General features: G+C 43.5%; 1 protein-coding gene across 1 annotated transcript in view; it reads right to left on the bottom strand.

Moving 5' to 3' along the window:
* The window catches only part of LOC146796838 (metalloproteinase inhibitor 1-like), a 100,230-nt gene extending 80,173 nt beyond the window's left edge, over positions 1-20,057 (bottom strand). The window contains exon 1 of the mRNA XM_085630242.1: positions 19,931-20,057. Within this exon, the coding sequence (XP_085486368.1) occupies positions 19,931-20,057 (127 nt within the window). The remainder of the gene's footprint in view (positions 1-19,930) is intronic.
* Positions 20,058-20,843: the final 786 nt, after the last annotated feature.

Genomic DNA, 20,843 nt, shown 5'->3' with positions numbered 1-20,843 from the left:
CTAAATATAACAAGCATTGGCCGTGCGGCTCACTGAGAACATCAAAGCATCCGAAAGCGGACGAAAGGGGAGAAAGGAAGGGTGAGTGCACGCCGAGGTGACAAGAAGGGCTGGGCGAGAAGGGAGGGGGGAATGCCAGCAGCAGAGGAGCCTGATTAAAGCTGACAAAAAGGGAGGGGGAGAAGGGAGGAGGGAGTGCGAGCAGCAGCTGTGCACGTGCACGCCATCGTGCACTGAAGCTTCAGGCCTGCAAAATCATGTGGGTAGCACTTTGAAAACCCGTATACTAAATTCTCTCCGATCAGCGCATGCGCGCTGGCTCAGCGAGACCTAAAAAACAGTCTTACGCTTCTGGTGGAGATCAAACCCGAGGCAGGGCAGAGCCGGTACTAACCAGTGACAGACTTTCCAAGCCCCACCAGGAAGACAGCAGCCAGGAGTGGCATGAGGGACATCCTCATGCCTTCATTGGGAAGAGTGTCTTAGATAGAGGGTGTGTGGACAAGCCATGTCTCAGTGCGATGTCTGTCTTATGTTTGTGTCTGAGTGACTGTGCTGTGTGGATAATTTCTGTGTACACGTCTAATATGTGGGTCTGATGTTTGTGTGCCGCAGAAGCCATTGTGAAAGTATGATGCTTTGTACTTTTAGAGGATCCAATTGGAAGTTTATTTTTCCCCGAGGTTTCCCTTAGGAAGTGCCGTTTTATTGAGGTAAAAGATGCCGAAGCAGTTTTTGATGAACTGAGGCCTCACTATGTTCATCCTCTTTTCTTGTATATTGGACCCCGAATGGTCTCTCCAGACATTTAGATGAGTAGCCGATGCATCTCTATATATAACATGGGGGCAGCATGCCTAGATTACTTGAGGAGGTCGCAAACCGCATTGACTGCTACACAGACTGCCTCTGCAACCGTCCCAACAAATCACTGCACTTTAAAGTGTGCCTTCTATGCAGCCTCAACTTTGCTCAACTCCTCTTGTGCTCCTAGTTACCAGCATCACAGTAATGTTGACAGTGTACAAAAGGTAATAAAGCATGGTTGCGACCAACTTGAACATAAATTATGCCACCATGGTACTTCCCTTACAGCCTCTTTCAACATTGGCTCTGGGAATGCTGAATGAAACTCTTAGTCAGGCCCTCTGAATTCAGGATACCAAAATAAAAAACTAAACATGAAAGGTTTTTACCGGCAAATGCTGCAGTAGGTCAGTGTGCTTTTTGATTTTTCGTCCCGAAATCTTATGTCGAATAGTCACAGTGGTGCGGCACCATTTTGTAGCTCCATGCTGCATTTCAGATATGGGGCGGGATGCGTAAGGGGCATATGGGACATATGTGGGGGCATATTATCTAGAACGGCGTTAAAATTATCGGCGCTTTAGGGGCAGAAAACGGATGCTAAAGCGGCGATAACGGGCTTGATAATATGCCCTTGAGAATTCCAATAGAAGCCCAGGTTCACACCAAAACATGGGCTTCTATTGGAATTCTCAAGGGCATATTATCAAGCCCATTATCGCCGCTTTAACATTAGTTTCCTGACGCTAAAGCGGCAATAATTTAATGTTGTTCTTGATAATATGCCCCGTGGTGTCCTGGGCTCCTGTCTTGCCAAATCGAAATCCTCAGTGGTCAACACAACCTCAACCGGTAGCAGTCATGCCCTTAGTGCTGTGCCATAGGTTTCTACCTACCATCGGCATCTCGCATGCCTCCTTGGCAACCGGGGTGCATAATTTGCAGAACTTGGGTCTGATGTTTGTGTGCTCCTAGCTATGAAACAACACTATATTTGAGAGCAGTCCTCGAAGTGACCCAGCATATTTTAATATTAAAAGAAGCCTGGCTTCATTACACTGTGCAGATTATAAGCAGAGTACAGTGCGAACAAGCAGTTAATATTACTCCTTCCTCGGTCAGAATCTCAATCTTGATTCATAGATTGATTCCAAATTACAAGCTGACCAGCTTAATGCATAACAAAAAAAAGCCTTGCTTTGTGCGTTTACCATTATTAAAACTGTCACTGTACAGTACCTGCAGAGAAAAGAACATTCCGGAGCTGAAGGAGAAAGGACGCTGCTGCCTGAGACCTTGAACTCAAGAGCTGAAATGGGTTTTCTGTTGACGGGTAACAGAATGAAAAACGGGAATAAAGGCAGCAAGGAGAAGAACAAGAAAATCAAGTGGCAAATTGGGAAAATGGCACTGTTTTGTCGTGCATGCGTACGATGTAAGGCATCGTGTGCATGCGAGACAAAGAGTGCAACCTCATCCACCAAACACACGACCAAGAAGCATTGAAAATGCAATAGGACTCGGATTTACCCGAGACCTATTGCATTTTAAATGCAAGTGCCGGCATGAAAGAAGGCACGAACGGGAAGGGGTGGGTGGTGGTTGTGGTACAATAAGTTACGGACTTTGGGAGGGAACAGGGAGAGACAGGGAAACAAAACTGTTTTCCAAGTAAAGGGGCTGATAGCCTCGGAAGAGGAAAAATGACATCATGGCAGTCAGGAGGCGGGACTAAGGAGGCAAAAACCAATGAAAATGCAGAATTTATCATTGCAGCCAATCAAATTTATGGCAAAAAAGTGGGCAGATCTTCCTCTCGCTATACTGTATATAGCATCTCTCGACGAGACAGCGCATGCGCTGCCTAGCCGAGACCTAAAAAAACAAAAATGTGCACACTGTATGAAGCCGTTCTGACCATTTTGCTCTAGGAAGTATATTATAGGCATGAACCAGTTTCCCAGAAACTTTCCCAATATCTTGCACTCCAGGTGTAGTACAGACAGTGGGCGGTAGGATCTGACCTACAGGGGGTTCCTTTAAGTTTTAGGGAGGACGACTAGCAAGGCCTCTCTCATATGGGAGAGCTGGCAGTAGACGTCTACGTTTTCACACTTCTACTACCGATCGCAAATTCTGTGCTCTACGTGAGGAGTATGCAACATAAAATTCAACTGGTTAGCTGTCATTGCCCAGAGTTTTACCCCTGGCCATTTGTTTAAGCAAATGTTTATTTTCCTCTAGGAAGGTTGGTTCCTCAAGGTCAAGGCTCTGCATTTTGTGAGTCGGGCAATGATCTTCTAGAAATTCTTGGTTTCACCCGGGGGCAGAGTTCAGGGCACTATGATATTCTTAGAAGGCTGTATTAATGCCCTCTTGGGTGCTGTCTAGATCTCCCTGGTGTGGGTGAATGACTCTGATGGGAATGTAGTTTGTTCCGAGAAGAGCAGCCATGCCAATAATCTGCCTGCTCTTTTTCCCTCCCTGTGTTGACGCATTACATATCCCTGCAGCTGATATGGCTTAGTTTGTCCAGATGTTCCCTGTAAGACCTTCTACAGTCACTTAACTTGCCCCAAATGTGGCCTTGAGGCATGGGTGTCTGATAACCACCATTAAGGTGTCCCATTCCACTGTGAGTCTGAGGCTGTGCCCTTGTTCTTGACATAGTTTTGGTCAATGTGTATCCCCACTACCTCCTGAAAACCTGGATCCTTAAGTGTTTCTAAGTTTGGCACCACATGGGTGCATGTGAGCATGGTGAGCCCCAAAAGAGTGAACGTTTCAGGGGATTGTGATCCGACAGTGTGCATCCCAGATTTTCCACATTCATCACTCTACACCCAGCCTCCAAATTGTAGTAGAATAAATCAATACAGTTATGCAGGGCATGTAAGCCTGAATAGAGAAATAAAGGGTTTATTCTCTAGGTGGTGTGCCCACCACTGCTCAACTACTTGAGTATGCATGACCCATTTTCACAGGGTTCTGGATGCCCCTATCACATATGTGTCTTATAATGGGGGAGTCGATTGGTCTAGTGCAGTATTGGGCACCTTGAAAAAGTACCCTCGCATAGGGAGGATGCAGTGTTGGGAAAGGGCAAAGCCAAGGTCAAATTGCTTAGGAAAGTCTAAAGTACTGTGTTGGTGCATATAGCACCACCAGCAAGAGCGGATAATGGAGTACCCAGGGCACTAACCAAATCAGGTCCCCATAGTGTATTTTGAGTAAGAAGTACCCAAAACTATACCTTCCCACTGTGTGTTTTCCATCACCATCAGGTGGGCTAGTGACGAGGAGTATTTCCCAGAATGCTGTGCTACCGCATCATATCATGATATTCCTGCTTATGTGCCCATTGTGCACTCACCCAGAAAACAAGATAACAGTAAACTCCCTATAAACAAAGTCCCAACACCCCTTCCTGGCTACTAGGCCAACAACCCTGCAGTTACCAACTAAAAATTAGAAACATGTGGAAATGCCTCTCCAGTGCAGCAATCAGGGCTGGTGGGCAAACCCCTACGTGCCTAGTCTGTAAGGTGCCTGCACCCCAGATTATGTGTTCTTTGACCCTCCCCTGAGATGGATCATGCCTGATGACATCCATCCTCCTCAAACCTGTAAAGGCTGTTTTTCTCATTTGATGGTATCAGCAGTCAGACACCTGGTCCCTCCTGTAGTTCTGATGTTATGTTAGCCAACAAATGGACCTTCAAGACATCAGTTAGCTCAGGAGCCAGCACCACTACCACCACTGTTCGCTTCCTAGCTACTTGTTCTCTTGTTGTTGGAAAATGGTCTTCTTGGAAGGGTCACCCTAAACATTTTACATTCCCTCTCATCTTTTTCTGAGTTCGTTTTTGCTGACTTTAGGACTATGGGCACATTAACCGGTGCTAAAGTGCATGTTATCTCTTCTCTAAACATAGCAACATTGATTCATCTCCAAGTGGCATATGTAATTTACGTATAAGCTCCGAGTAAAGGGCACTACATGTGCCCAAGGCCTGCAAGTTAAATGCTGCCTGTAGACTTGTAGTGCTGATTGTACCACCCACTTACATGTGCCCTTAATCATGTCTCAACTGCAGAGCCTGTATGGGCAGGTTAAAAGTGCTATGTCAACTTGGCAAGCTAAACCCCTTGCCATTCTTAAATCTTCATTTTTAATACAATTATATAACCCCTAAGGTAGGCCCTGGGCACTCCAAGAGCAAAATGTAGTATATTTAAAAAGTAGGACATATACTTTTAAGTTTTACATGTCCTGGTAGGGAAAAACTCCTAAATTCGTTTTTCACTACTGCAATGCCTGTCTCTGCCATAGGATAACATTTAAATCACCTTATTACATTTTATAAGTACAATTTCCAATTGAAAATAGATTGGACCCCCACATTTGGTGTCTCTGGAATCACAATTTAAAATCACAACTGATGCTGAAATCAGATTTTCAATTGTAATTCTGAAAATGCCACTTTTTCTTACTTTAGCTATTTTGTTCCTGCTGACTGTCTTAATACGTATCTGGGTTGCGTGACAGCTGGGATTTGTGCATTCCCTCTAGACCACCACACACAAGAGGAGCTTAGATGTGTCTTGATGGGCCTTGATGGCCCATTAACCAGCTTGCTGGGGGGGGGGTTCTTAACACTGTCTCACCTACACCTGAATAGGCTTTGTCTTATTCACACACAAAGGGCTGCATACCCCCCTGTAGTGAGTCTGGAGCGAGGGCAGGAAGGGTAAAGATTCTGTGAAGATTCTCTTTGAAGTCTCTCCCACTTCAAAGGAAAAGACACACAGTTGATGGAAGGAATGCAGAACAAATCAAACAATTCCCCCCCAGTCAAGAGATCTGGGTTAAATCCATCATTATTTTGCTCACCATGCCACCCCAGTTTAGACCTGGCCATATGCAAATCAGTCTTGATCCTGTGCCTCACGAGGACAGTCCAGCCCGAACTGCCAAGCCAGGTCCTTCCTGGACCGGAAACAAGCTTCCTAGGACCGGTTTCAGGGTTTCACCCCTCATCAGCCAAGATAGCTCGAATCCAGTGGCACAGTGATCCCAGGAGCCACGTCTGGGCATACCCGGCACACTTAGGGTGAGAAAGCAAAAGACACACAGTTGATGGACGGAATGCAGAACAAATCAAAACATTCACCCCCAGTCAAGAGATCTGGGTTAAATCCATCATTCGTTTGCTCAACATGCCACCCCAGTTTAAACCTGGCCATGTGCAAATCAGTCTTTACCCTGTGCCTCATGGGAACAGTTCAGTCTGAACTCCCAAGCCAGGTCCTCCCTGGCTTGGCACAGCTACCCAGGTGACTGGGTAGCTGTGCCATCCTGTCCTTGACATCAATTGTACAGGGGTCCTTGGCTCTTGCTGCCTGCAGAATGTGATATCTGACTCTATAATCAAACAATTGGCTGAAATTGAGACTGTGTGGCTAAAATCTGATCTGAGAGGAGACCTGAATCAATCTGCATGTCTATCCACCCAAGGTGCATTGCAAGTCAGTCTGACTTTGTAGCAACTTTCGCTAAGTTCTTCTCCACAGTAGCTAAGCCTGTTCAGTGGTCCTTCACTAAAGGGATATCCGGCATCATGGAACACTCATCAGATACAACCTTCCTCATCCCGCTGCAGATTTTCAATTTCCAAAAAAAGAGATAAGTCCAAATGACGAGATCTTAATCACAACTTCATCCAGCCGTTCCCTGAGAACAACACTACCAACTCAGACACCCCCTGTAGCCTTGTCCTGCTGAACTTCTACCTTTTCAGAGACTTTGTGGCAACATTTCTTCAAAGTCTTAATATATGCGCCAACTAGACCAAATCCACTTGTTGTACCCCGACCTACGCTCCATTGCAGTTGGCCATATTTCTCGACTTTAAACCAGTCTTGTGTGACTAGATGTACATGGTTGTCACTTTGCTATTTTAGGGCTAGTTTTTACCTTAAACATTAAAAATTCCTAACTATGGTTTTAATAATTGAATTTTTTTGTTTTGATGTCAAATCATTTATTAAAATGTTCTCTATTTTTTAAATTGCTATGGGATTTTTCTTGTGTTGTGTTTGTACTTTATTACTGTTTGTGTGCTACATAAATTCTTTACAAATTACTTGTAAATTAAGCCTGACTGCTTTTGTGCCAAGCTACCAGAAGGTTAAGCACAAGTTAATGTACTGATTTTTGTGGGTTACCCTAGCAGGAATTGCGGCTGTTGCTTGAGGGGTTTAATACCCTACTCAGTAAGTCAAACAAATCTTTATTTCGTTGGAGCCATAAAAGCATAGCAAAAACATAAAATACATTTTAAAATGTCAGTATTAAAATCCATATACAAAATAAAACATTCATGATACACTTTAAAAAATATTTTTCACAAGCAGATTGAAAACAAGCCCTCATTTGATAGCACTAGGAACCGGCACCAATGTCATTTTAGCAATAAAAGAAAGTTAAGATTATACATATCTGTCAATTAAGATTATACATATCTGTCAATTAAGTCATCCATCAAATTGTGTGTTATTAGCATCCATATCTTTTCCTAATGCAAAATGCTAATTTATTCAAAAACAATTAACGCATAACACATTTCCAGGGGGTCCTAAAGACGGAAATATTATTTTTTAATTTTAAATTTTTTATTTTACAGAGTTTTATATTGTGCGAACATGACTCGAATCGGGTCTCAGAGCGCTTTACATAGCACCACTTGCATTACATGAGGATGCATTCATTTTTTGTTAGGCCCGGGGAGATTAAGTGATTTGCCCAGAATCACAGGATGTTCAGCGTCATTGCAGAGACTCGAACCCAGTTCCCCAGATTATAGGTCGACCGCCCTAGCCGTTAGGCCAACTCCTCCTCCCTTAGTCCTTTCTTATGGTGTCTCAGGTTTTAATTATTAAAAATCTGGGCCAGGAAAGAGCGTCTTGGCCCTGTGTTCAAAGTACAGAACCAAATTAAGTGACTAGCGTATTGCTTTGAGGTATTATCGTACATGGAAGGCAGTAAATCCTGACATGGAAAAGGCAAATTTAAAGTGCAGCATGCATAGTCTAAAGAGAGTTAGCCAATAGCAATATGTAAGGTTCATAATCCACCCTAAATAAGGCTCTATACTGAGTGTTGTTGATACTTGGGCATATTTGACAAATATTCATACAGTGATTCAAGTAGCATGCTTTGACGCATAATTTATATTCTGGCCCAATTAAACTGGGATTTTTGTATAGCTCAAGTAAACCTAGTTTTTTAAATGATTCTTTTAAATATAAGAGCCATGAAATTCGATCTGCCCTATCAGGTGTCAGTCAGTAATGCATGTTGTGGTTAGGCAGGTCTCAGGTGACCCCTACAATTTGACTCGGAGGAGTAAATGGGTCAAACCAATCAGATCCTCCAGGCATGTTATCTTGAGTTCCTCATAGCATATTAAAGTGGCTGTGTCTCCGGGTGCTGACAATAGTCTGCAAGATAAACGATTTCTACTCTTTGAAGAATACCAGTTTTACTGTAGCCCCATAGCCCGGGCACCATATGTTCCCACCGAGATACTCTTGCTCCTATGCAAACTCGATATTTCTACAATTGGTTTATTTTTTTACTTTTGGGCACATCTACATATGGCCTCAATGTTCCTACTGAAGGACTGAAGTCTTAATGTTAAAAGTGATGTACGACTAAGTGATTGATTAAAAATAATCCATAAATAATTAAAATTCGTCACCTTTACCCCATTTTAAAAAGCTTGAGCTTATTGCTTGGGCGCCCACAAGTCATTATATAGGATTTTGAATAATTTTTAGGGAGATCCAGGTCATTGATATATTCATGGACTACATCTAAAAGGGTTGCATCCTGGCTTTCGCCAACATAAAAGTGATCATTGGCAAAGTTAGTAGATCACACCTTTGGAATCTGTGGGCTCTGGCAATGCTTTCAGCTGTGCTGCAGAGCATCACTGATAATGTGCAGCATACCTAAAAATAGGTGTGATCATATGGCCCCGGTGGGTGTGGTATTTTGTAGACACATGGGTCTTTATGTCTCTTTTTATTTAACAAACCATAGGCCTTTTTTTTCCTATTTATTGACCAATTTACAATGGATTGACAAATAAAATAAAGTAGTGCAAAAGCGTCTTTACAAGGAGGAGCAATCGGGGGAACAACACGTGGTAAATTAACAAAGTGGAAGATACACAGGGGAAGCAACATGGAGGGTGGTGGAAGCAACACAGAGAGCTGGGGTCATAGAAGCACAAGGAGGGTGGACAGGGAAGTAACCAGAGGACTGGGGCAAAGTGGACTGCTGGGGAAGGTGGGGGAGAAACATATGGGCAGTGCTTAATTTGAGCTGGAGATTGCTGGTGAGGACCACTGGCACTTATTTTTTTCTTCTAAGACTTTAATCCAGAGCAAGAAATAAAAAATACAAATGGAAGAAAGAAGGAGAATTGAGGAATAAAAAAGAACCCTCAAGACTGAGAGAAAGGGCAGGCAGTGGCTGGACAATTGTCTCCCTCATGCCTCAGATTATCCCTTTTGGTGCTTGCGTCAGCCAATGGCCGACGCAAGCACTACCTCCCTGGTGCGGCGCATGTCTGATGGCTGACAGCAGGGAGTTCCCCTTCAATCCACCGGAGGTTGTATTTATTTTTTTCCCCTGGGGGAGATGCAGAAGGCTCTCCGCGTCTCCCCCTGACCCCCCTTCCACCCATCTGTGACATCAGTACACTAGGTGCTTTGACGTCACTGATTTTCCCACCAGAGCAGAGGACAGCCGCAGGTAAGGCTGCGCTCAACTCCGATAGGGAAAACAGGCCGAAAAAGACCTCCTTAGCTTTCAGGGTGGCCTTGTTTAAAAGGAGAGAGTCTCCCCTTTCAAACGAGGCCTTCCTCAAAGGGTTTCCTGGCCGTGGATCGTGGCAGTGCTTCGATCAATGGCCAGGAAACCTCACTAGAAACCAGTGATGTCTTTGGGGGGGTCGCCCATTACCACGAGGTAAGGATTCCACCAGTTGCTGCCTGCACCAGATTTTGAGCGCGCTAACATTGGGAATCAATTGCTTGTAATATATTATCTACTGGCGGTCGCCAGTAGATAGTTATAGTTAGGACCGTGTTTCTATAGGAAATCTCAAAATTCTATTTTGAATAACTTTGGCGCCGGTTGACGAATCCTTGCGAAATTTTCAAAACTAATGGGTCGCTCCGCTCAGCTCCTACCCTGAAAATCTCGGGGGGATTCGTCAAGCAGAGACCGAGAAAAAAGGGGGGTCCCAAAACGTGTTTTCCCCATGCATTTCCCGATAGGACCTTTAGTCGAAGGTACAGCCCAAACGGCTGAACAGAATTACTTGAAATTTGGCAGAGAGGTAGTCCTCAGGTCAGGGATGTGACTTATGCATATATGGTGTCCATCTGTTCAGTAGTTCCTGAGAAAATTGCATTTAAAAGCACATACATATCTATAGCCGCGCACCATGCGCGCACCGTGCGCTCAACCTAACGTGCGCAAGCGTAATTCTGATTGGTGGTTACATGTCAGTCAACGTTCGAATCGGTCGAAATCAGGAAGTGTCGGCCGGCATTTTGTTTGTTTTCAGTGCGAGAGTGAAAAAGGAAGGTGGCGAACGTGAAAAGGGGGCAGGGTAGAGAGTCCCTGAAGGACCCCGAAGGCAGAAAAAAACATTACATTTTTTTTTTAAATCGCGGGGGTGAAAAACCATTAAAAAAAAAATAATTTAATACATAGTTTATTGTTAAATAAATATATAAAAAAAATAATAAAACATACATAACTTAGCATTTAAAAAAACTTACAAATTCACTTAAAAAACCATAGGTTTCACACATGTTATAGTTAGGTGGATATTTCACTCGTAAAAAACCAATGAAATTCCCCCGTTATAGTTAGTTCAGATAACTATAACTCGCGCGACCGCCACTCTATCACAAGGATGATGTCATGAGTGATGCCACTGACCATGTCATGAGTGATGTAATATGTGACGTCATGAGCAGGATTGCGGGCGCGCGAGTTATAGTTATCTGAACTAACTATAAAGGGGGAATTTCATTGTTTTTTTACGAGTGAAATATCCACCTAACTATAACATGTGTGAAACCTATGGTTTTTTCAGTGATATATATATATGTTGAATACCGACAGCCTGAGCCGGTGTACTTCTTGTCAATGACAAAGGAGAAATGGTTATATATATATATATTACTGAACTCAAATTATGAGACTGTGAAAGAACTATAATGAGTTTCTTTGAAGTTACATGAAAGGCAGTAAAGTGTGGTACTGCTGCAGAGTACAAACAAATTGCTTCTAGAGAGAGATATCTGACTTTTGTCTAGTGGCAGTTTTGACGCTATAAAGTAATGTAGAGGGCATGCTGGAAAGAACAGATCTGTATTATGTGGTTAGCTAAGTGGATTAGTAAAGCCACGCATTAGAAACTCTTTAAAACAGATTAAATGTATGTGAGAGAGGGGCTAAGGAGAGATGAGGGGCACATTTGCTGGTAGTGAGAGAATCAAAGGAGGTCATAGTGTGCAATTGTAAAGCACATGTTCACCCGTAGGCATGTTGGCGCTGAATAACAGATATTTATTGAAAGTCATGGGAGGGCGCCAAAATGATTGTCGCACTGCCTTCCACCAGCGCGACAAGGTAATGTAATACTGTGTCTTTTTTCTCTCTTTCTTAGTCTTTTTGGAGAGCACACAGATTTTGCACAGGAAAGGTAAGGTGACTTTGTCGTTAATGACTGTTGCACACTTCACTCACACACACACCCACCTACACGTTACAACCAACAACCTATCTGCCTTCTACGTAGGATAGTGTTTTAAAAGGATAGTTTTAGGTACTAGCAGAGATGGCGTATCGTTGGATGAATACTGCCCAGGCCCTATGTCTAGTTCTGGAGTCCAGCTCTGAGGCAGGATCAGAGACTGAGACAGCAGATACTGAGACAGCATCTGAGGGAGAGGACAATGGAGCAGAATCTGAGAGTGATTTTTCAGTCGGCGCAGTTCCATCCGACGACTCATCTTCCAGTGATTCTGAGGAGACAATGTCATTCGTGCTGTCCCTTTGCCAGCACAGTCAGTGCAGGGGGACACCAGTAGCAGGTTAGAGCAACCCAGAGAGCAGGCCCATGCGACCGCAAGCACAGACGCAGCGCTATCCTGGCAGCCTCCCAATTTAGTTAGCCCCAAATTCTGCCTTTCACTGGTGACGCTGGATGTAAAGTTGATACGGCAGATGTTTTGCCAATTGACTACGTCCATCTCTTTTTGGATGTTGACTTCCTTGATGAAATTGTGCAGCAAACAAATTTGCGTGCTGAACAGTATCTGAGGGAGCATGGAGTCACACTTGGGCCTCATTCTAGGGCACACAAGTGGACTCACACTTCTTTAGGGGAGTTGAAGATATTTTTGGGCCTCATGCTTAAAATGGGGGCAGTGCATAAACCAACCTTTCTATCCTACTGGTCTACTCGCAAGGTTTGGTTAACCCCCACCTTCTCACCATTCATGAGCAGAGATCGTTTTTTGCTATTGCAACGCATACTGCATTTCCAGGACAATTCAGACCATGACAGGTTGTTCAAAATTCAGCCGGTCTTGGACCATTTGTCTGCCAGGTTTCCAGAGGTTTATACTCCTGGAAAGAATATAGTCATCGATGAGTCCTTGATCTGTATATAGGGCAGCTGCTTTTCAGGCAGTACATTCCGAGCAAACGCTCTTGCTCTGGCATCAAGCTGTACATGCTGTGTGAGAGCTCGACTGGCTATGTGCACAGCTTGAGAGTGTATACGTGGGAGGACACAACTCTTAACCCTGTAGGTTGCCCTCCCACGCTAGGGGTCACAGAAAAGATCATATGTGAGCTTGTCCAGCCACTCTTTCACAAAGGTTATAACCTTTATGTGGACAATTTCTATACAGAAGTAGAGCTGTTCAGTGAGCACTACAAAGCTGGCACCGTGGCTTGTGGTACAATTAGTTGTCGCTGCAAAGGATTCCCGCAGGAGCTTGTTTGCAAGAAGCTCCAGAAATCCCAGAGCACTGCGTTGTGTTCCAATGAACTACTCGCAGTCAAGTTCTCAGATTGGCGTGACGTGTGTGTGCTCTCAACAATTCATGCTGAGAGCACTTCCCCTGTCACGGTTTGGGGTCAGATGGCCAAAGTCCACAAGCCCTCCTGTATACTTGTTTCAAGAAGTACATGAGTGGAGTGGACAAGAACAACCAGGTTCTTCAGCCATACAATGTGTGTCGAAAAACTTGCCCTTGGTGTAAGAAACTGTTTACCCACCTGATCCAGATGGCAACATTCAATGCGTATGTTGTTTATCGTTCGACCACCACAGGAAGACCCATGCCTTTCCTTGACTTTCAGTTGTCTGTGATTGAAAGTCTCACTGCTACAGAAGCAGCACCCTCCACTTCCTGGAGGACTTGGCAAGGCTGCAGGAGCGACACTTTGCTGATAAATGTCCTGCAACACCCAAAAAGGAGCGACCATGTCGTTGTTGTAAAGTGTGCTTGATGCAGGAAAAGAGGCAGGAGACTCGTGTTTACTGTCCCCAGTGCCCAAGTAAGCCTGCCCTCTGTTTTTCTACTTGCTGTATGTTGTATCATACTAAAGCAAAATACTGGGAAATTTACTGAGGTGGAGCTGCCAATAAGTAATCCTTTCAATTGGTGTGAATGGATACCTTCTGTCTGTGGACCACTCCTTCACTATGCAAGCAGCTGCAGAATATTTGTTCCTCTACTTCAGGAAATCATGGACTTCTCAACGCCTTTATCTGCTTTCAGAACGTGGTAGTTGTTCTTTTCACCAATTGACAAGTGCATTATAGTCCCGAAGCTGCACATACTGGTCGACACAACATACCCCACGTTGTCACGGAGTACCCGTGTTTCACATTCAACCATCATAGTTTATGATATTCTCTTTAGAAAGCTTTTGAAAATTTCCAGCATGTTTGCCTTAGCTTCAAAGGGAGGTGTGCTTGCTCAGCTCGAGGAATGGCTGTGCGGCATACCTGGGCACCCCCCAACTTGCATCCACAAACTGGAGGGAGTTGGATTTAGCACAGTGAGAGCATTGATGGCACATGACAGTAGCATTTTCTCAAGCTTCAAGTAGCTAGAGATGGAAGGCATTAGTATAGGGTCTCTTGACAATTAGACAGGATTAGTCAGGACTCTGATGGGGACAGATACACGAACGGGTTAGAACAGCCTGGTGCGCTTTCCAAGGAATATTGCAAAGGTAGAAGGCAGATAGTAAAGGTAGTACAGATACACGTCATGACTTCATCTTCACCCATGGATTCAAATACATTGCTGCTACTCTCGCACTGAATTTACTTTAGTGCTTAGGGGTCAATGCTGCTTGCCATGTTCATCCTCCATTAGAACTTAGTAGATGGTCAGTTTGCTGTATGATAAGTGCATTACAATCACTGCACAGAACAGTGAATTGGACATATGCTATGTTGTCACGGACTACCCATATTTCACATTCAACTGTTCTTCATAAATTTATGATGTTCTCTTTAGAAAGCTTTTGAAAATTTCCAGCATGTTTGCCTTAGTTTCAAAGGTATATAGGCTTGCTCAGCTTGAGCAATGGCTTTGCGGTATACTCGGGCACCCCCCAACTTGCATCCACAAACTGGAAGGAGTTGGATTTAGCACAGTGAGTGTGCTAAAGGTGCATGAAAGACGTGTTTTCTTGAGCCTCATGTGGCTGTCATGGGAGCCATTAGTAAAGGTTCACTTGGCATGTGTTCAGTAATGTTCAGGAAGAAGGAGACGGAGACGGAGACTTGACAGGTGGTAAAATGTAGTCAAACTCATGTCTTGTGGCGTATGAATGTGATGGGCTCTTGCATGGCGGTGGTATGTTTATGTGAGTGCAAGTGATCTGGTTAATTGGGTCCATGGCTGGCGGTACGGAACTCTTGTGTGTGGTGCTTGATTACCATGTGAATGGACCATGAAGTGGCTTTATGGCTCCTCTTCAGAAGGCTTGGCTTCAATATTTTTATACTTTGATAAGTATTTGTGCTTTGAAGCCAGCGTTACTGGAGGTGCTAAAACCAACCAGTGTAAGTGGTGGATTAACTTTATCAAATTAGTGTCAGATTTATATTTGTGGCAGTTTAATGGCCTTTTTTAAGACCTTTTTTGTCAATATGGGTAGCAGGGGACTTTGAGCTCTTCAGATTTTTGAGAAGTAGACAATGAGGGAAGTACAGGGGTGAATGACTTGCATGGCTCCTACTGTTTTTTTTTACCCAACATCCCCTGCAAACATCAAATTTAGCTCAAATTCAAAATTGCTTCACATTTAATTGATGGAAAGTTTAGGGATATGTGGCGACCTATCAACTTCTATCTACCTAGTTTTTCCCCTAGTCTTCTGATAAAAATGATACCTCACTCGTGTGGGTGGCCCAAGTACCCGCGACAGGCAAGGGCCCAAAATGTATTGAGGGGACATAAAAATTGCCTATCACAAAACAACCTGGGTAGGAAGACATTGGGGGGGGGTCCACGCAAGTCGTACCTCCCTGGACTCCCTCTGGTGCCTAGTTTTCAGAAATGTGTGGGTTTGGTAGGTTTCCCTAGATGGCCACCGAGCACAGGGCCAAAAACCCAGGTGACCCCCCCTTGCAAAACCAGGTCTTTTTGTGATAGGCAATTTTGATGTCTCCTCATTAAGTTTTGGGCCTTGCCTGTCGCGGGTACTTGGGCCACCCACACGAGTGAGGTACCACTTTCATTGGGAGATCTGGGGGAACGCTGGGTGGTAGGAAATTTGTGTCAGCCCGGTGATCCTACAACTTTCCCACACAGAAATTTGAGAAAAAAGTTATTTTTTCTAGCAAAATTTGAGGTTTGCAGGAGATTCTGGATAGGAAAACCTTGGGGGTCCACACAAGCCAAACCTCCCTGGACTCCCACCGGTGTCTAGTTTTCAGAAATGTATAGGTGTGCTAGGTTTCCCTAGGTGCCGGCAGAGCTAGGGTTCAAAATCTACAGTTTGTCACTTTTCAAAAAAAGGGTCCATTTTGACTGTAAAAATGTGGTGTCTCCACGGTACGTTTTGGGCCGTTTCCTGTCGCGGGCACTAAGCTTACCAACACAAGTGAGGTACTGTTTTTATCAAGAGACTTTGGGAAATGCGGGGTGGGTGAAACTTTTGGGATCCACACAAATTTCTGAACTTTCCACCACAGAAATGTGAGGAAAATGTGTTTTTTTGTTTGACAAAATTTGAGGTTTGCAAGGGATTCTGGGTAACAGAAACTGGTGAGAGCCAGACAAGTCACCACATCCTGGGTTCCCCTGGGTGTCTATTTTTAAAAAATGTATAGGTTTGCTAGGTTCAAAATACACTGTTAGGCACTTCGCAAAAAAAGGATCCGTTTTTACTGTAAAAATGTGGTGTCTCCACGTTGCGTTTTGGGCCATTTCCTGTCGCGGGCACTAGGCCAACCCACACAAGTGAGGTTCCGTTTTTATCAAGAGACTTTGGGGAATATGGGTAGGTGGGATTTTGTGGATCTAGGCAGATTCCAGAAGTTTCCACCACAGAAATGTGAGGAAAATATGTTATTGTTTTTTTTTTTTTACAAAATTTGAGGTTTGCAAAGGATTCTGGGTAACAGAACCTGGTGAGAGCCGGACAAGTCACCCCATCCTGGAATCCCCTGAGTGTCTAGTAATGAAAAATCAATAGGTTTGCTAGGTTTCCCTAGGTGTCGGCAGAGCTAGGGTCCAAAAACCACAGCTAGGCACATGCAAAAAAAGGGTGAATTTTCACTGGAAAAAAATTATGTGCCCATGTTGCATTTTGGGCTGTGTCTTGTCGCGGGCACTATGCCTCCCCACACAAGTGAGTTGCCATTTTTACTGGTAGTCTTAGAGACACACAGAATAGTAGAACGAGTGTTTTTGCCAATTGACTTTGTATGCATTTATCCCTTCCAAATGTAAGACAGTGTGTAAAAAAGAATTAATTTTCAAAAATAATCTCTAATTCACATGCTGGTATAGGTACCCACATATACGGAGTTGTGCAAATAAACACTGCTTCTAAACTCCATATGTTGTTCCCATTTCATACATACATAGTTTTCCTTGATACCTATTTTTCACACTTTTGTATTTTACCAAGTGAATTGGTGTATACCGTGCACACAATTAAACACCATAGCAAGGTGCAGCTTAGTTATTGGCTCTGGGCACTTCAGATTCTTGGTGAATCTAGAAGTCTATACAGCCCTGCAGCCATAAGGCTCCAGTGGACATAACGGTATATTGCCTGTAAAAATATGTCATACTTAGAAGTTAGAGGTGAAAATGAAGACACAAATAGCAGTTTTTTTCAACTTATTTTCAATGTGTTTTAAATTGAACTATTACTTTCTATAGGAAATTCTTAAAAGATATACAAAAATGACCACTTGCTGAATTCAGAATTTTGTCTACATTTAGGAAATGTATAGCTTTCTGGGATCCAATATTGGTTTTACATCAATTTCTAGCACTAACTGAAAAGAGGTTGAAAGCACAAAAAATCGGAAAAATAGGCTTTCTCTCATTAAAATGCCAAAACTGTGTAGAAAATTGTGGTTTTTGAACAAAAGTCTGCCAGTTCCTGAAAGCTGGTAAAATGGTGATTTTATCACGGCAAACGCTTTATTGATACCATTTGCAGGGAAAAAAACAGATGCTTTCTACTTCAGCACTTTTTTCCAATTTTTCAACAAAACCCCAAACTTTAGCTATATTTTGGCTCATATCTGGGTCCCCTCCAGGAGAATCCACAAACCCTGGATCCCTTTACAATCCTCAGGACGTTGGAAGAAAAGGATACAAATTTGACTTGGATACCTTATGTGGACAAAAAGTTACAGGGTCCTAAGCGCAAGCAACCCCAAAAGCTACCCCAAAAAGCAAATAAAGGGCTCAGATCTGGGGGCAGCAGTTAAGGGGTTAAGGACGCATAAGGGGTAATCAATGCTACAAAGTCTTTGTATTTGGCACCGCAACCTTCAATAGTGCCCACTCCAGCATTTATACATCCACAACTTAAGTATTGTATACAGGCAAGAGAAAGCAACACAAGTGTGGGTGGGGGAAGAGTAGCAAACAAGACAGATGAAAAAGACATGCACACTCATGAAGTGCATAATATAAAAGAAACAAAATGTTTGCTAAAAGTCAGCAGTGGAATTTATAAATGCACTCTTGTAAATCTGGTTCACCTAATGGACCATGTCCTCCACAGGTTTTGATTCCTAGCTTGAATGTGATCAACCTGCTTTTGAATCAATTATTCAATAGTTACATCTCATCAGCCACTGTGCCAACTTGCTGGAAACAGGCCAAATTAATTCTTCTACAAAAAATATCTCTTGGCAGATAGATAAATTCTTGCAAATTTCAGGCAGAATTCCCTTTTACCTGTGGTGTCAAAAATATTGGAGGAGCTCATGAATGGGCAGCTCTCCAAATGCTTGGAACTGGGGCAGCTGTTACACTACTCACAGTCAAGATTCAGACCGAATCCGCACTAGTGGAGTTAACAAATTCCATCAAGTTGGAACTTGATCATGGGAAACAGGCTGACAGGAAGACATTGGAGGGAGTCAGTGGTTCTGTTCTGGCATGGGTTGGCTCTTTTCTCACTGTTAGAAGCCGATCTTTCTGGGTGGCTGTGTGTGCTTGCGACCCTAAAGTAACCAATTTTGGAGTCCCACAAGGATCTGCTCTAAGCCCAACTCTTTTTACCATTTATATGACACCCCTGGCCTCTTTAGTTGAGTAACTTGGGGTCTGGATAGCGTCATATGCTGATGACACACAGCTTTCTCTTTCTCTGGAGAAAACTGTCCTGAAGGACCTAGGACATGTAAGAAAATTCTGGTGGCTGTTTAAAGTGGATGTGGGATAGTAATTTACAATTTATTGCCAGAAAACCTAGAGATCTTGATATTTGGCTCCCTTCCCTCATATTGTGACATGTAGTACTAGTCGGCGTGTGCCACTGCAGCACCCCTTCTGGCCAATGTTGCTTTAAACTTGGGTGTAAAGATTGAATTCCAGTTAACTTTATGCCCTCAGGTAGTGACAATAGCAGGTTCCTATTTTGAGCACTTATATTTGGACCTTCCAGCCTATTTGTTGAAGAGGCTGCAGGTGGTTCAAAATGTGACTGTAACAATGTTACTAAGAGTCCTTTGGCAGACACCTATCACTCCTCTTCTAAAGGCACTGCACTGGCTTTCTATTAAGGAGAGCATACAGTTCAAAATATTAGTGCTGACCCACAGAGCGTTTTATTGCACAGGCCATGGCTACCTTTATGTAGCAATTACTTACTATCGTCTAACCACTACTCTGATGCTAGGCTGGTCCAGGTAGCAAGAGTCAAGCGGGTAAAATGGGGTAGCTCATCTTTCTCCCAACTTGCTGCACTGGTGTGTAACACCCTTTATCCAAATGTGCGTGCATTGAGGGAGGAAAATAGCTTTAGGCATCATTCAAAACCTGCTTACTCAAGGCAACTTTTCAGTGAGGACACTAGTGTGAGAAGGTTCAGTTGAACAGAATCCCTTTTAGCACCAGGACACTCTGTGAGAACATTAGTTAACAGCAAAAATAATTTTGGGTTGAAAATGCACACACTTTAATGTAGTAGTCCCTGGCATTGAAGGGAACTACTTTGTGTATGGATGTGCTCCTTGTGAAAGAGACACCTGATATTACTCACAGTGACGTTAGCCAATGGCTGACGTTGGCCGACCTATTGCATGGTGCTGAATGCTATAGTGAACAGAAGAAAATAATAAATGACACAACAGCAGACGAATGATTGAAGAGTACTAGCTGAGAACCCCTATATAGAAGTATATTAAATCTATCATTTTAGTAAAATCTAAAGGTTTTGACTAATGCCAGACATTAAAAATCAACAATGTCCTAAAAAAACAGAAGTAAGGAATATAATTTTCCTTTATTTTTTCCAACTCACCAACGAGTTCTGAATCACAGTAAGAGCTCTGTAGAACTGATTGTAAACATGTGCAAGCGTTGACAGGGCTAGAGAGCTCCAGGAACAGAAGACCTGTCACTAGGATGATAACCTTTCTGGGTTCCATGGATTTCCTGAAGGTCAGCTGTTGTACCTCTGCTGGGATTGTTCTAACGGAGACAGGAAAATAGGAGAGCATCATTGTAAATTTTGAACAATTGAGGTTGGGTACAGGTGGCAAGATGGTACCCTTTACTGCACTATGTCACAGAAATACCTAACATTCTTGGGAATATTATAATGTTCTAATGTTATTGTGTGATGTGGGCTTGCACTGCAGGGGCAACTAAAGTGTCCAGATTCACTGGAGTCTTTGATTTCCTTGACAGTGGTCATTTTTGTTGACAGCTGTTTGTAATGACTTCAGGCTGCACAGGCTACAGTACAACTCCAGGGACAGCATGCTGTTCTGAGAGGTGGGGCTAGGAGGTATGCAGCTTGAGTCTGAAAACTGCTGAGGGGTTTGGGGTCCTGATTCATGAATCTATGGCCACTTGTTTGCAGCAAGGGTCATTTAGTCCATAGCAAATGTTCAGCTGAAGTTTCAGAGATAACAGGTGCCAATTTACGAAGGGGACCTGCAGGTAGAAGAAATGGCAGGTAGCGAATGCCTATTTCACTCTCATTTCTAGCTTGGCCATCAATGCATAATAAAGCATTGCATGCACCCAATGTCCAGTAATGCATCATCGCCTGTGAGCCAGAAAGGTTGATGAGAAGGGCTGCTGATGCCATCAGGTCCAACCCAATATCCACTGGGTACAGAGCTGACATGCAAAAGCCCATCAATGTAAAAGATTAGATTTACATTTCTACCACTTTAGGATGTTGGAATGTGAATCTATAGTCCATT

Source organism: Triturus cristatus, chromosome 10, assembly GCF_964204655.1.
Source record: "Triturus cristatus chromosome 10, aTriCri1.1, whole genome shotgun sequence".
Lineage (NCBI taxonomy): Eukaryota > Metazoa > Chordata > Amphibia > Caudata > Salamandridae > Triturus > Triturus cristatus.
Note: the sequence above shows the minus strand (reverse complement) of the source record. Positions and strands in the feature narration are given on the sequence as shown.